General features: G+C 40.3%; 1 protein-coding gene across 1 annotated transcript in view; it reads right to left on the minus strand.

Annotated features, from left to right (window-relative positions):
• Nucleotides 1–1,214: 1,214 nt before the first annotated feature.
• LOC142373511 (protocadherin-15-like) overlaps nucleotides 1,215–17,820 on the minus strand; it is a 219,316-nt gene continuing 202,710 nt past the window's right edge. Inside the window, exons 36-40 of the mRNA XM_075456801.1 lie at nucleotides 14,364–14,385; nucleotides 12,269–12,307; nucleotides 12,019–12,092; nucleotides 7,327–7,456; nucleotides 1,215–2,536 (exon numbers count right to left, since the gene is read on the minus strand). Of these exons, the coding sequence (XP_075312916.1) occupies nucleotides 1,763–2,536; nucleotides 7,327–7,456; nucleotides 12,019–12,092; nucleotides 12,269–12,307; nucleotides 14,364–14,385 (1,039 nt within the window). The 3' untranslated portion in view covers nucleotides 1,215–1,762. The remainder of the gene's footprint in view (nucleotides 2,537–7,326; nucleotides 7,457–12,018; nucleotides 12,093–12,268; nucleotides 12,308–14,363; nucleotides 14,386–17,820) is intronic.

Raw genomic sequence — 17,820 nt, forward strand, 5'->3', positions numbered from 1 at the left:
ATAAGGAGGCCTCTGCTTCAAATATCAGCACCGGTACAGCACACTCTGACGAGTCTCCTAATGCAAAATTATGCAGTCATCGGATTAAATGGCCAGTTTTAAAACCTGGTGATTCGGCAGGTTAATGATCCTTCCTTCCCAAGACTTCAAATTAAACAATTTACTGTAATGTGTTTCACAATTATAAGTTCCCCCACATTTATACTGATGAACTTTGACAAGGCAGATGTGCTCTGTTAAGTGGATCCCCCAGGAAATTAAAAAGAAACGTTCCTGCCGAACAGTATCTGTTTAAGTACAACTTAATGCAATTAACGGTTAAAACTGGAGAAGGGGAAGAACATACAGGAGAGTGACCCACTTTTTTTCCCCTTGTGGCAGATTGGAATCAAAGCTTTAGTTTACCATAACATTTTGGCTTATTTGCTTAAGTGCCTGAGAAGTTGGGTGAGAATATTGACTGGTAACGGCGTCTAGCAGCGTCACCATTGTTGTTTTACGATTAGTGGAACATCTCATTTACAACCCCAAAAAAATAAATAAAATCCAACTATTTGAACAGATATGAAGCTGAACGTAGTGCAAAGGAAATGTAAAATGCTGAAACTGAATCTGTACTTACAATAATTCAATTTAATTGCATTTCTTATAAAAAAAAATACTCTAATCTACCCATTTTGAATGTGTTGTCTTTAGGGATGTTGGGATCAGTGTTGGGATACTAAAGGAAGTACTGACTATCCTCTCATCAGTATTAAGAGAATTCAGACAGCTCTCATCATGGCTGCAACTTATCGTAAGCAAAGTCCTCCCTGACTATATATATCAATGGCTTTATAATTTGCTTTAAAATGCTCAGCATTAATGGAGCGTACTGTGCCCAGGAAATGATGAAATCCTCATTCCTTGAATTCTTGACTCCACATTTCTTGGATGCTCAACCTTTTCATCTGTTACATGTTGTCTTTGAACTACTTTGATTTTGAAGTATACAGGTTCAATTACTGACCTTATCATATTATAATATATAAATAGAAACTTTTCTTTGGAAAGTTTTGTTGAGTTGATTTAGTCCACATTGTAATAACTGTGTAGCCTGTGTAGCTACATACCTACAGTTCATTTACCAGTTACCACATCTCACCGTGGTCGCATCTTCCCACTTCTGCAGAGGCCACAACTCCACCTTTCAATAGATGAAACTTTATTTGGAATCAATCTGCCAAGCAACTTGACAAGAATAAAAAGGCAAGTGTGAACAATACAAGACTTCATGTGTCAATGAAACGTGTCAGGCAAATTCAAGATGAGTTGCGCCAGTGGCCATAATACTGAATGAAACAGGCTCAGTTCCATTCGCTTAAAGGGCCATAAAAAAGTTCATCATCAACTTTTACCTCATTGTCAAAGTAGAAATATATCAAGTCTTCGTCTTCTAGGTCCAGTTTTCTGAATGTGCTGCGGCTCTGAGATCAGAAGTAATGCACAGATTGGAGTATCAACATTACAAAACAGACATTTTAAAGATTGAACTGGTAAATAACCAATGAAACACCATGGTTGTTACACTGTAAGTATTTTCATCATTTGTGTTTCAATTTAAATGGAAATAAATGAACTGATCTGAGCCAATCGTGTTATTAGATCTGTTTGAACTGAACTGGAACGTCCAAATTAGTTCCACAACTAATGAACAGAAATCGTGTCTGAACATTGTAATGATCTTGTGAATAAGGAGCGATCACAGTGGCGTTGGGGTCAGTCAGAGTTTGGTCATGGGTATGTGAAGGTTGTTCCACGGCCCCATCCATAGTTCTTCCTCATCGGACTGCGTCCTGTCACTCGGGCACTCCAGCGGCTCCATCCTAACAACTCCAACCACATCGTCGCTGCTGTCCACATCGACCTTTGACTCGCTCTCACCTTCTTTCAGCTCATCTATCTCCTCTTTGCTCTTGTGCCGCTCTGTGGTTTCGCACGCCGCTTTCAGCAGGTCGGGCTTAGACGCTAAACTTTCTGGGCCCGTGATGCTGGTGCTGGTTGACCCCAAAGATGCACTGGATTGTCGAGTGTTTAACACATTCAGCGTTTTATTGTTGTCAGAGTTAGAGAAAGAGGATGTGGCTGTCGCAGAGTTGACCTTTCTAAAACTTTGGAAGGTGGGCAGCGTGTTGCATCCGCCTTCTGCTGTTGTTCTGGGGCTGCTCAGGGGTACTCTCTCCTCCAGCGTGGCAGCCATTTTATCCAGTTTTTTAAAGTGCTTGGCCAACCGTGAGCTGAAGATGGGAGAGTTCGGTTTGATATTGTTGTTCGAAGTGGTTGTGGTGTATGTTGGACCTGTAGCGTTTACCGATCGGCGGGTGCGGATGATGGAGCCGTTCTGGGCCACATAGATGCTTCCATTAACATTAACGTGGCTGTTGTGGATGGTGGATAAGCGGCTGCGTTGGGTTTCTGGCACGCTGTCCTCACCAGTGGAGCTGGTCTCGTACTCTCGGTCGACCACCAACTTGATCCGACGTTTTTTACTGCCCTGCTGTGGAAACACACAAATCATATGGCATCAGTGGAAATAAGAGCTACATTAGAGACACAAAGCAAAAAGCCCATTCAATTTATATTGGTATCAATATATGTTTATTGATATGAAAACTTTTCAACTCAAAAAAAGCAGAAAAAGATGCTTGAGTCTTTCATGTAGGAGGAGAAACCTCAGAAGTGCAGAACATGGAAGAAAGTCGAAGATCATCCCAGGAACTAAATAACAATAAGAATGGATGAAAATCCCCCAAACAAGAACTGCTAAACTCTTAAATAAATAAATAAATACTTGTGTTAAGAGTTCTTGGAGTATTTATTTTTCTTTGTTATTTTGAAAATGTTAAAGATTGAAAAAAATGTCTTAAATAAATTTTTACAGAAATGTTTAATCTTTAAATTTATGTCTTTAAAAATGAAACAATGCCAGTTTATGGGCATTAAAATGCTGCCGTGACCTTTTCTGGTTTCTTTTTATACATTTACTGCTCCATTTTGCTTCACCTTCAAACTCATTCAGACAATGTACAACGTAAAAGTTGCACCTTCAAATCAGCGGAGTTGATTTCATCCTTGTCACCAGCTATTCAAAGCAGTCTGATGCTTAAAATTTGACGAAAAGAAAGCAACCATGACATGCCTTTGAGGAAAAAACTGTATACTGGATGTAACAATTTACTGAAGGTTAGATCCAACACTGCTGTGTGCTATGCTCACACTTTGCAAAAAGAACAAGGCGGTTGTGATAATAGCTCTGATCTTCAGTCACACAGTATCCCTGGCAGTTTTTACACTCAACCTTGATATTATAGAGGAAATAATATCTTCTCTTTCGACAGCAGAGGCGTCTTTCCACCCTGCAGATAACGGGCGCAGGGAGAGCTGATCCGGGGAGAATGATGCACACAGAAAGAGAGGTGACGAATGTAAAAAGCTTAAACAAACCATAAGAGGTCAGTAAATAACAATGTTTGAGCTGCAGAGAGATAATCAGATGGTAAGAAAGCTTTTTCAACAGTAAAACGAGAGAAGTCAGCTCAGGAAATAAAACCGAAGATGTGAACCTGACAAAGGAAGAAGAGGGAGATGCCTGATTGGAAAGGGGGGATTAAAGACACAAGCAAAAGATGAAGAAAAGCAGATAAGACTCTGAGAGGGCAGCAGAGGACATGCCAGCAATTTAAACACCTGTGAATATAAATCACAGCAAACAGAGAAGAAAGAAACAGATTACAGTAAGAGATTCCACTCAGGTAATGACTGCACACCCAATCCAGGCATTCTCACCAAGATCTTACTTATTGGCAAAGGTTTTAATCTCGGGTGGAGGCTGAGGCCTCCTCAGGATTTCAATCAGCTGACTCATTTCCCAATTCCCCATCTTCCTCTTCATCTCCTTCCCCACTATGGTTGCTGCTTTTCTCTTCCTCTTCAGCGTCCTCCATGATGGGTGACAAATCGTCCGAGGTGTTGGTCACGTCTGAGCTTATTTCAGACTGCGTACGATTGGAGGCTCGCCTACTGACTGAGGACTTTCCAGATCCAACGCTTTGCCTCTCCTCCTCTTCCTCACTGTCTTCTTCGCCCTCAAGCTCTGATATCTCATGAGAGGAGCATGATTGTTTTGAGGTTTTGGGCCTTGACCTAGAAACTGCAGAACCTAAATATCGGGAGCTTTTAGAGTTGCTCTCTGTGCTGTTTTTGGTGCGGCCCCTCAAACTCCTTTCATTACAAATCCTGTTGTTACTCCATGAGCTATTACTGCTAATTCTTGAACCTTTTCTGTTTGATTCTGTCACCTCATCTTCGGTCTCGGACCCTGACTCACCCTCAGACTCATACCTCTCTTCCTCCTCACCCTGGCTTCCCTCTTCCCTCTCTGTTTCTGAGTCGGACTCATTTGTTTCAGTTTCCGCCGTAACAGATGTGGTTGGGCTGCTTCTGTTAGAAACACTAAGTTCTGATGGAGACTCTTTGCTGCCACTTCCTATTTCTGAATCACTTTGCTCTGTCACACTGTCACTAATCTCCCCTCCTACGCCCCACCTCCCCCCTTGATGTCCTCTGGCAGACACAGATGCAGAAACACTCATATCTCCTACGGAGCCGTACATCTTCCTACTGTTCTCCTGTCCTCTGTCCCAGCTTTTACTATCGCCCCTCTGTTCATCTCCCACCCTCGCAGGTCCCTGGAGCCTTCTGGCCAAGGAGATAAGACTGAGGGTCTCACTCAGCTTTTGTCTCACTGGAGGGGGTTTGCTTGGTTCAATGGATGTTTGGAAATAACTCCCATCGATGATCATGCCGCCGTCCAGGCTGATATACTGGCCAGAGGAGCCAGGGAGCTCTCCCCTGTGCTCTGGCCTGACGCCTTCTCCTTCTCCAGCTGTATTTCTCATTCCATTATTCGCCATACTGCCTCTGCCTCCTCTTCCCCATGTTTCCAATTCTGCCCTTCCTCCCCTCCCCCCCCTTCTTTCTATTGCTTCTCTCCCTGTATTTTCATTCTCTTTTTTCCCTGCCTCCCCTTTCCCCAGCCCCACGTGTGCTCCCTCTGCTATTCTTCCTGCCAGTCTGCCTCCCTCCTCTATCGGTCCGACTCTGGCTTTGCTCCATGGAGGGTGGATGGCAGGAGGCTGAGTCGATGTTTTACCCGTAGGGGACAGCAGAGTAGTCATTCCCATTATGGCCTTCAACCTGGCAACTGCACTCGAGCCTTTAGGTTTACTTGAGCCGCCTTCTTGTTTTTTGTCACCCTCAGTTCTCGAGGGTCCCAGGGTCTTTCGTGGAGGCGGAACAGGTCGAGAATGGGGCTTGAGGTAGGCAGGGTGTAATCTGTCTCCTTGAAACTGTCTCCTCACCTGTTGTCATGACAATACATACAAGAGTTTTATATTTCAAAAAGCAACTCTGTCAGTGTCAGAAGTGTTAGGAGGTACACAGCTGCTAGCATTAGGAAGACTTGCATAATGTGAACTTATGTTATGATATTACTTCAAAGAGAGTAGCCCCTGTATGTGGGAGCATAGGTTTCTACAAGCACAGTTGGACAGTTTAGGATTACAGATTGATGCGAAGATGGTGTCATTTTGGTCTTATTACTTCAAAACCACAGTCTCCCTTCCTTCAAAGTCTGGCAGAGTAGTTAATATTTCAAAAAGCACCAGTTCATTATTAACATTGGAAATACTAATAAAACAGTCAAATATACCCACCAGCATAAGGCTAGTAAATCAATCTGGAATCGATCAGTTTTGTCTAAATGCTGTGAAAATGTCATCACTCATTCTCACCAGCTTGTATCAATTTTAATGTCGGCCTCTTTTGTAGAATTCTGTGTTTTAGCTGGACTCCTGAACAGTGTGTAGGCCTAAAAAATCTTGCCAACTAAGTGATGAAATTGCACCAATTGGTCAGCAGTCTTCAGGTTTTCCCATTGGCTGTTGCTCTTTCCAAAATATTCTGGCAAATTATTCTCCCAGAACGTTTGCGTAAGATGAAAGATATCCCTCCCTTAAGCCAGATTTTAACAAAAGGAGCATTCAACCAACAGCACACAGAACTTAAATATCCTCGGGTCTTTTTCAAGGAGCCAGAAGATTTTTCCAGTCTCTGGGCTTTTGCCATTTCATTAAGGTTTATAATACAGGGTTAGGTGGGTCGCTCACCCGGGACACTTTACCATGCTGGCCTGCAGAGCAGTATTTACTGAAAACACGTTGAGTTTGAATGTTGTGTTTAGAAACAGTAACAGCTATTCCTGCAGTACAACTGGAACTTAACACATTTTAGAGACCATTGTGGAGATCAAACATGACATAGACAGACATAGAAAGAAATGTGCAAATAAAATGCTGGGAATGCTTAACTAATCAGAAATTTTAGATACGTAAGCACCACCTCAAAGGTTCCAGGTCATGTAATAATTGGTCCTGTTGGTGACCAGTTCCTGGGGTGACATATTTCCCCAAGAACTCTGTTTAGCTCCTTTTTGCTGCGATGACATGAGAGCGAGTTAAGAATGATGCCTCCTAAAGGACCCTAGTTCCTGGAAAAGGTTCCTGTGGTCAAACGGCAGCCAAATATTACCTCACTACTCATTACTTATAATTCTGTTTTGTTTTTTTTCCAAGTAACTAAGAAGTTCCCTCTAACTGTTGGTCTGCTGCATTTCCACCGTGTCTTAAAATCTGGTGATGTATGAAAGACAGAAGCCTCTGTGGGAAAGCTGTGGTTCTATTTGACACGGAGAGCATTGAGGCACAAGCGGGGAGGGCGGAGCTGTGTTTTGGCTGCATTCACACAAAATTGGACCATGCGGTTCCTGCCCCCGAGGTTGTGCAAGTTAATTTGTGCTTCAGAACAAACTGCTGTAAGACAATCAAGAAGCAGCATTTCACGTCTCCGACTGACTGCTTTGATATTACAATCACAGTTTCTCCCATCATTTACTCATTACCTGATTTATTCATTCATTAGCAGCTCTGTGCAGCTATTATAAGGATGGGTGCAATCCTAAAGTCCACCTTGAATGATCAGAGGATCATCTGAACTGTTTCTCAGAAATGAAAAGTTTCTGTTTCAAAGAGCAGGCCGATTGTTGGCTGCAGACCGATGACAGCTTGTAAATTACAGCAGTTCAGAGTATGTATATGTCAAATATCGGTCAACGAGGATCAAAGATTTCCCACCGTAGACTCTCAAGATCATACAATAAAGTACATGTACAACTTCTATACAGAGTTCAGATATAAACTAGGTTTTTGCCCACTTTTTTTCTGTGTTTACCTCTCCATCAGACTCCTGAGGGCTGTAGTAGTAGCTGCCATCATCATCAACAACAACTTCTCCATATTCGTCATAGAGAGCAGAGGGTGAGATCAGCTTCCTGCGACTGCCGTACTGAGGAACTTCATACCTGGACAGACAAAGAGAAGGAGGGAGAACATGAAAACAGAAACAAGTAGTGCAGAGCACAATTTTATTGCTAAAAACTTTTGAACTTATTTTAATTACTTTGTTAGAAATAAATGGAAGCTGTGTTATTGTGCAATCTCCGCCAATCGGCAGTAAATATTGGAAAGAAAGCTGCTTACAAACAAAGCTGTACACTTCCTCACCCACAGCCACTTATCCAAGCAATAACACATAGTGCAACAATGTGGTTCAGTCCAATGATAAGCAGTGCCTAATGACTTTCCCGAACGAAGCTGCCCTAATCACAAAAGGAGCATTTTGTTGCCAGGAGACATTCAGTTTGCAGAAAACACTGGAATTGATTTTCCTCCCTTTTGTCTGTCCTTGTTGCCTGTTGCTGGGAGCTCTGCCCGACTTCACCTGCCAAGAAAACTGTTGTGCATCACAACTTGGGCTCTGTGCCCTGCAGCCAGCAACTCAGAGACAGCCAATAGGTCAAGAAGAAAAAAAAAAAAAAGGCATCTTCTCGAATGGTTTCCTGAAAACAATATGTCCCAGTGTGATTAAAGTTCCCAATCTGCTGCGAGTCCTTTACCGGAGTTGCATCGAGAAGTTGCCATGAGTAATTATTCTGCCTCCAGCCAGCTAGTGGGAGAAGTTGCCCTTCGATTATAATATGTAGCCAAGTAATAAACAAATGGAAGAGCCACATGGATCACAGATGGATGAGGGTGAGAGAGAACGTGGGCAGAAAAAGAATACAAGGAAAAGAACAGAGAATGATAGAAAAAATGAAGGAGTCAGAGTAAAATGACAAGGTAACATTCAAATGTCACATTCATAAATCTTACAGCATTACCTCTGCAAACTAATGTAGTGAGTCTTAACCCCCCACTAAACTCTGATTAGCCACAATGAACTTACTAATAGGTCTCACTATGTTTCTTTCTTCTGAGTCACATTTTCCCCCATCCTTTTGCTCCTTTCTTCCCTTTACTCTTTTCACATCTACTTTGCGACTCTTCCCTATCTCTCCATATCAGCACTAGAGGGCAGTAATAACTTAAGAATTGCTTCATTTATGTCAAAGTTTCCAGGTTTTCAGGTAATACTTGTAATTCTTCTTTTTCCGTTTTTGGTTTGCTAAAACTGCTGTATGATGCAATTGAGCGCTTTTCAAAAGGGTCACAATCTGCAACTTGCTGGAGTAAAATAGCAATTTTTAGCTCATGTGTAATGCATCATAATCACTAAACCAACAGCTTGCCCCGAGGATGAGTAAACTTTAACCCTTTGGGGAAAACACTTATTTCTCCTCATGCCTGAAAATGAACGAACAGATTGTAATCACTAACATTTGTCCGATAGATTTAATGTAGGAGCTGCGAGACTGTCTGAAACTGAATTTCATTTGAAAACATCCCGGAAATAGTTTTTTTTTTTACAGATTACAGTCACGATTGAAGCTGGAGATAGAAAACTGCAGCTGGAGGACAGCTGAATTTTATCTAAGAACTCCCAAATCACAGTAACAAGATGTAACGTTCTAATTATTCTAATTAGATGTGTTTGTCTGATGTCTGTTTGTTTTTCTATTTTCGGCCACGTTGCCATATTTCTAATATATCATTGATTGGACAACCAAACACTGGCTGTAGAGCAGATGGTTTCTCAGAGATGCTTTAAAGGTAAACGTTTGGTGAGGCGCATGTTTAGTTGGCTCCAATTCGTTACTTTGCTACTAGGTGTCGATAAATTCCACACTCGTTACACCTGACCTTATAGCGCACCTGATTGAGATTGAGATTTGGGTGATCATAATGAAACAAAAATCAACCTGGTTGAAACATAACAATAAATTCTGTGTCCTACTCTAACAGCTGCTGGAGGCTCCTATTTAGCTTCACCACTTCTGTAGTCTTTTGTTGCTTATGATGGACAAATGCTTTAGGAAATCCTAATCTTTATATTTTTCCTGACAATTTTCTGAAAAACTAACTGCATCTTAGCGGATCGGGTCATCCTAGATTTTTTTTCTGTGGTTGCCATAGCTCTCGGCACCAACCATCTCTACAGCAGCCTCGCTGATCACTATACTGCATCACCCACGCCGATGATTTCGGAGGAGCAAGATCTAATCCCTTGTATGTGTATCTTGACACGCATGGTTTCAGTATTACTCATGTCAAGAAGACGACTTGAATTTGGCTTGCTTGGTTGTTTTTTTCCCCCTCCAAATCTCACAAGCATCACACCTGTGCGACAAATGATTCAAGTTATTTTTGCATCCGTATGAATCCAATCAGAGTCTGTGCCATTGGCAGATGGTCACAGTCCCACATGGAGAGAAAATCCCATTTTGGTATCATCTTTTGGAGACAGATAAGAGTAAAGGTCAAGAGTTTGTGAGCCATGACTCCAGATCATTCATAAATGGATTACTATTGCCATGAAGTAGTATCTCACGTCTGTTTCAGGGAGAAATAAATGAAAAATGTTTTCTTTACTCTCAAAGTAGTTTAGTATTTGGCGGCATAGACTACCTGTTCCTTTCATTTACTGCAACAAAAAAACAACATATTAGATCTCATTCTCACAAAGTTTGATTTCCTGATCCTGTGTTTGTACAAAGACATGAGTTTGTAGATGTTGCTCTCAGCCACCAGCATCTGGCCTATTGTCTGCTTCCACGGCTGGGTGCCTGATGAGCTGCTACAGTACTGCAAATCTAGGGAGAGAATTAGCTCCCTGTGTCTGTGTGTGTGTACGAGAGACACGGGGAGAGCATGTGCGTGAAATAACAAGCACAAGAGGGTTTGAGTGATTGTATGAGTGAATGAACGCGTGTGCCTCAGGAGATTTTGTGTGTGTGAATGTCTTCTACTGTGCATTTATGCGAGAGCGTATGTCAGTACTGTTTGTTTGGGAGTATCAAATCAAGTTCCTGGGAGACTGAAGCTAGAATTACAAAAATTACACAAGGCTCCACAGATGGCAGGCAGTTTGCACCACACCACACACATGGATGCCATAAGAATGCTTCATACTTGTTTATAAACACTTTGGTCAAATGAGTTTCTTTAATGTATTGCAAGTTCATTCATTCATTCATCTTCCATACCCACTTCATCCTATTCAGGGTCGCAGGGGTATTGCTTTTTTCAATATAGCATTTCTCCTTTCCCTTAACATCAAGGAACAAGAAGTGCACACATGCACTGTATAATAGAGCTCTCTCTCACACACACACACACACACACACAGAAATCGATTGATTTCCTCTAGATCAAAAATGGAATGAGGCTGGCATGAGGCAGGTTGCTAGTGTAGCCAACAATGTGCAGCTGATGCAATCAGCTTTCTGTGAAAGAAGCTCCTGTGTGGCTGACATGAGACTCGGCTACATAAAATGCTCACAGGGAGGTCCAGACTCTCGTCTGTCACTGCTATCAAAAGGTCAGACATAATTCACTACCTGTAGTATCTATTCCACTCATAAAGAAAGCATATACAATGATGCAACTCTACAAACCTACTTTTGTACAACAGTAAAAGGGACCTTATTAGTCTAGAATTAGTATCATGATTTAAAAAAAAAAAAGGAATATATCCTGATAATAATATTTGCTATCAGGCAAACTATTTAAAAGTACAATGTAATGAGAGAGGTGCTTGTAAGGTTGATCCTCTGCCATGGCCCTTTACATAATTGGTAATTCTAATTTAGGTAATTAACACTTATAATAAATATATTCTTTCCTTGGCCAAGGTCCATCGTTCCACCAAGTGTCAAGTAATTATGCCTGTAAGTTTTTGTATAATGTTTCTGATAAACAGACTGCTCAGTACAGGAATCCTCACCTCTGCACAAGGGAAGAAAAACACCAAAAGCAAATCCCCGATTTTTTGAAAGTATTATTTAAATTGAAATTGCTGTTTGTATACTACACTATTTGTGTATATTCTGAAATCACATCAGGGATTTATTTAGATTGAGTCTTTGGTGGTTACTGTATCACAGTAAAGTACAATGTAGCTAAGCCAATGCTGATAGGCCAAAGACATTATGACCAAAGACCCAGTGTTTTGTTTTTTTTTATCTGCAATCTTAGTGTGATCTCTGAAGGTAGCATGTTACAAGAAATGAAGAGCAGGTCCTCTAAGTTCTATAAATATGTTCCCATTACTGCTGACCAGGACAAGTCTGGCCACATAGGACTTTGGTCCTCTCCCAATTCCTCTCCTTAACTTCCTCCTCTGAAGCAGTGGTCACATAGCTATCCAAATGGCCCCCAACAAATAGCTGAGGGGTTTGATGACCACCATTCCTTGATCCCTGAAATAAAAGGGGCACCTTACCCCTGTACAATAGAGGGTAAGGGTCAAGTGGTAGGGTCGAGGGGGGATTGTGATTAGACCCGGGTCTTTTCTCATTCAACACTTATGATTTAAAACATCCCCGACCGTGACATATGGCAGAGACAGTTTTGTTTCCTTTGATTTATTTTACAAATGAAAATATGGCAAAAAAGAATGCTCTGTGCAGTGTGTGTATGTTCTAACCCATGGTCATAGTTGTAATAATCTTGCGTGTAGTAGTCCTGGCCAGGGTCAATGCCAGATTCCATCGATAGCTCCTGTAAGAACGAAAGGCCATTATTAGCACCTTTCCACACAGTCAGTCACATTACTCGACCATTTAGAAGAAAAAAAACAAAATACAAATGACACTAATAGAGACAGACCCCTACTTGATCATATCAATACACGTGGGGAGTAAAGATATATTCAGAGAAAAGGAGAGACAGAGTACCTCTGGTCTGAGAAGAGAGGGTCGGAGAAGTTGCTGTGTCTGCCAGAGGGAAAGAAAAGCAGTGAATGAAAAGAAAGAGGCATTCAGAGCTCTCCCTAAGTTATTTAAGAGTCAACTTCTGGATCAACTGTGTGTTGAATGCACATTAACCAACAGAGTTTCGGCACCCAGGTAAATATTTTAGTATTTGTTAATGATTAAGTGCATACAAGACTACATGATCACCAAAAGGCATAAAGTAGTTAATGTAGTTAAAAGTTAATGTCTCAAAAAATGAAAAGGAACAAAACAAAAACAAGACTGCATTCACTGCATGGTCAATACTTACTTCCATCTCCTTCGCAACAGAGCTTGTAAACACTCTTGTTGTTACTAAAAGTTTCTCAGCTCTTGGGGAATCGTTTTCTGTTCTTCCCGCACAAAACTAGTTCTGTAAGATTCTGTAAGATTAACTACTCTTTAGAGGTCTGTCCACAGACTTTCAACACTGTTTAGGTCAGGGACTGTGAGGGCCATGTTGGTAATTACAGTTTGCACCTTTTCAAGAAATCCATTGTGGATTCTAAGTGGTGGAACTTATTATCTGGCTGTAATCTTCAGGTATTTTCGTAGCCGGTGTGTTTGCCTCCAAAATGTATTGTTATGCATCTGACTTCATCCTTCCCTCAGCCAGTGAATTGCTCCCCAATGCCTCTGGCTGCATCATAAAGCACGACTGATTCGCCCCGGTTTTTGACAGTTGGAAACTTCTTACTCTCATGAAATTTTCCCTCTTTTCTTCCAAACACACCAGTGCTAATTGCAGCTGAAAAGTTCTATTTCGAATGTATTATTCCACAAGGCTTTTTTTTTTTTTTAAAAAAACAGGCTTTTTCAGATGATACATACATATGAAACAAAATTTGGTAGCTAGGACAAGTCTCCATCCGATTATTCTTTCATGAGAGACTTGTTTGTGACAGTTTCACTTCACAGCAGAGGAGTGCACTGCTACTTCAATCTACTGAACCTTTTCTTTTAGTGTCTTTTACAGTCAAACAGGAGGTTTGGTTTGCCTCTCTAACAACCCTTTGAGCAGTTCTCTGAAAGCTTTCTTCTGCCTCCAAATCTCAGCTTGACTTCCAATGCTCATCTTATGTTTCTCTTTATCACATTACAAACTAAGGAAATACATTTCGCCATCCTCTTATAGCCTTATTTCAAGGCTGATTTCTTAGTTGCTGATTTCTGGGACCTAATTTAAGGTTTCAAAGTGTTTGCAAAGAAGATAATGACTGAACTAACACCGCTAACAGCATAATCAATGCTTGACACCTTTGAACTAATAATCATAGCGCTCAAATCTCATGTGTCAATTTTTAGTTGAATGCAGTGGGTCTTATAAGTCACTATACTGATAATAAAGGTGTGTTTTAATCTTCAAACTCATTAGAAACCTTTTTCTACTTGCAGACGACAGATGTTGAGCATTTGCTTGTGAAGAGTGAAAAAGGACTGAAATATGATGTTAGAGGTTAATCCAACTATTTTGAGTGTAAAAATGCTCAAGCCAGAGTTAAAGGACTGTGCATGCATAAAATGTCAAGACTAGGCAAGAAAGCAATATGGTAGCTAAGCAAACTGATCAGTGCTGTAAACTTCATGTGCTCTATAAGTGACAGAATTATTTTTTAATATTCTTATTCAAACAGTGGCTATCACTTTGGAAGTCAGTTTGGGCTCAGATTGAACATCAAAATACATAAACTGTTCAAGTGATGCGATTACTTTTTATATTAACACTTGGGCATGTTTTCTGCTGTATCTATGTAGTATACTGAAAATTTGAAACCGTTACAAAGATCTTCTTGGAACCGAAAAATATATTTAGAAATTTTCTGGATCAGTGAGCATTTTAAAATGCACAAATCAGTGGACAGCACAAATCTAGACAAATACATGCATCTTCATTTTGATTGCATCAAAAAGTACAGAAAAATAAGAGCAGAAAACAATGAAGGGTAAAGCCAATTATCAAGTTAAAGATGTCAGTGGAAAAAGTGACATATAAATAACGATGAACAACTTAAGCAAGTACGAGAATTAACACTCTTACCTCATGTTGTCCATATCCTCGCCTAGAATGTTGGGGAGAGAAACAGTTTGACCGTTAACTTCCATCATCAAAAACACCATTAAACACGAGACACTGATGTGCCACAAACATTTAATTCAGAGTCAGTGTATGGTTATGCATTTATTAACTGTAGAGGTAAACGCTTGTTTGCATTAAAACCCAAATTTAAGCTCGCAACTAGTAAAACTTTGAACATTACATGTGTACAAATGTATAAAGCAGTAGGACTGTATAAGAGATAACTACCAAAAGAAAAAAACAAAACGCAAATATGATACGATTGATACGATATCAAGCAAAGTGCTTTCCTGCTAGTGCACATTTTCTTTTTAAATGGAAGTTTTTTTTGGATAAACTATAGCTTTGTAAATATATCATTGTCACATTCATACTACACTTGAATCTTCTCGGTTAAGGTTACATTTAAGCAAGGGTTTAGGGTTTGGTATTCAGCTGTGATGGTGAGCGTTAACATATGGGGCAGAGGTCCAAATTAAGCAAGGAAGCATTGGAAGCAATTGTTGGCCACTGTCAAAAAAGGTTGGTCCACCTGGCTATCCTTCGGTCAAGTTTAGATAGAAACATTTTGTGCATAAGAAGATGGTTTTTCTGCTTTGATTATGAGGACATGAAAGTAAATTAAATCATTAGTGACACTAATTACTAATCATCAACAATTTGATGGCCGGTTTAATGAAAAAAAAAGTTATTAGATTGGCTTCAAACTCTCAGTGGCAGGTGAAAAAGGTTCCTATTTATAGTAGTCAGAATAACAGCATCATTTTGGAACTTGTCTGTGAATAAACTAAGAATTTAAGTCTTTACATTTAAGCCAGATGGCTGTCTTCAGCAAAGAAGAGGCAATTTAGTTAATATTCACAAATTCTCAAAAAAATAGTTTTCCTTTTCCCCTCAGCGGTCTGTAATTTTCAACATTTGCACAGAGTGCAAATCACAACGGCAAAAGAGAAAACACAACGACATTAACCAAAACGGAAAAGGTAGGTACCCTCGGGTGACAAGTCGTCACTAATTGTACTGGTGGTAGTCCGACCTTTGAACCGGAAGGACTATGGTTTACATGTTTTCAAAGTATGAGCGCTGCAAGTGACAACGTATGCGCTGCTATTAAAGAATATTCTGATGCGAATATCCCGTCTTACATGCTGCTTTATCTCTCGATGTTTACAAAAAAGTCTCAAAAGATAATGAAAAGATTTTATTTAACTTTATATGGAGGAACAAAAACCACTATATTAAAAAAAAAAAAAAATCTGTAATAATGAACTCATATGATAATGGAGGCCTTAACTTTTTAGACTTTTACACTTTAAATAATACTTTCAAAATAAATTGGCTTAAACTATTTATCAAGAACCCATCTTCAATTTGGAAACGTTGTGATTTGCACTTCAGGGCCACCGTAAAGGTAATCCAAAATCCGAGAATTCAGAGAATTTCTTCCATATAAAAGGAGCCTCGAGTGGCTGTGTCAAATTTCTGACAATCATGCATGCACTCAGGAAGACATGAAAAGGAGCAAGAGAAAAGGCACCTGGCTATGATATGACAGGCTTGCAGACACCCGGTGCCATCACCGTTTGTGTGAAACTACACTAATAGTAGTTTAAAAAAAACTACACTAATAATCTGCTGGCTCTAGTGGGTGGAATCCCTCTTTTCACGCACAGTTAGGTCAATAAATATTTGGGTACCGACACAATCCCCTGATCTCAACCTGAGTGAGCGGCATTGCACCTGTTAAGGAACAGAAAGGCCGGCAAGCAAGTGCAGATCGCCCCAAAACAAAGTATCAAAAGCCTGGAAACCAATTATCTGGGGACGTCATTAAGACGCATTAAGACTTAGAGAATGGGAGAGATAAAAGGGAATTACATAATTACACTTTTATACAAAAAAAGAGAAAGAAATACAGAAAAACAACCAATAACCTCTTTGTCCACGAGTCTTAACTATGGGAATACAGAGAGTACTGTGGTGTGAAACTTAGCTAATGAGCTCGTAAAATGAAGATGTATCACAGAGCAACAAATGCAGACCGTTAGAGGACACTTTCTCATTTCCCTTCTGTTCTTTGAGTGCGTACACACACACACACACACACACACACACACACACACACACACACACACACACACTAATTACTCAACCAGTTGAGCATTTCATGAATTCATTTCAGTAATTCAGATTAGACTAAACTGTGCCTCGTACACTGACTAACATATGCTCCAATGAGAAATCATAGCCATTTGTTCAGTTTCAAGACGCACCATCAAATAAAAGTGTGGGTTTCAAAAAAGAAAAGAACATCAGTTAAACCCAGGTAAATAAGGCCCGGTGAGTGGGTTATGGCTGATGGACATGTCAGTGGCTGAACAGACTGGATGAATGGGCGAATGAAAAGAAGGATTAATGGCTGAGATGAGTAGGATGGCTTTGGGATGAAACACTTGTACAAATGAGATGAGAGTGCGTATGTACCCTCAAGCTGCTAACAGCTTGTGCTTGGTACTGGGTGTGCTATAATCTGCGTTTGTTTTTGTCAGTGTGTGAAGAAAGGGTCCACCTTTGTGTCCTTGTTGCTCTGACAGACACATTATGAGGTCCTCTCGAGATAATAACACAGACAGCCATCTAATCTCCGCCGCGCACACAGACAGACACACATCTGGCATGACTGACTTTCACTCTTTGTGTCATCTCCACCTCATCTTGGAAAACACGAGTGGAGAAATATTCGGTTTAAATAAAAAACAAAAACAAAAACACAGTATGACAACCCGGTCTCCTTCCCTTCTCTATTTTCTCTACATTTTATCTCTCTGTTTCCTTATATAGAGCTGGTGTAGCTCCTCACCCTTTCACACTCAATTCTGACTCCTGATTCTGTTTTCCTCCCCCCTGTTTCACACTTCGTTGCCTAATCACATCCAATTGTGGTCGAATGTTATTAAAAGAATTGCTGGGAAAAAAAATCTGAGCTACTGTTAGAACTATCCCCTCTAAGGAAAGATCAACCAAAAATACAAGAGCGAAAAGAAACTCCTTTGTGCCACTGCATAAATTACCATAACATTATACATATTCAGCACTCACTACATTCAATAAACTTCATTTGACACTAAAAGGTTCAGATTTTCTTTTGAATATTACCCTGGAAGGTAGCTGGATACTGGCAGGATTGGTTGAATGGCAAGAGAAGGCGATGTTCCAGATTCAGGTCAAAGACCGTGTACGAGCTGTCAGGCCCCCCTGACATCTCTTTTAGATGCAGATGGTAGGCTGTATAATTACTTTTTAAACACACTGTGCAAATGTGGTTCAATGCATCATTATCCATCACAATGGATTAACAAAGTGTATATATATATATATATATATATATATACATATATATATAAATAAATACATAATC

This window comes from Odontesthes bonariensis, chromosome 23 (genome assembly GCF_027942865.1).
Source record: "Odontesthes bonariensis isolate fOdoBon6 chromosome 23, fOdoBon6.hap1, whole genome shotgun sequence".
Taxonomy (NCBI): domain Eukaryota; kingdom Metazoa; phylum Chordata; class Actinopteri; order Atheriniformes; family Atherinopsidae; genus Odontesthes; species Odontesthes bonariensis.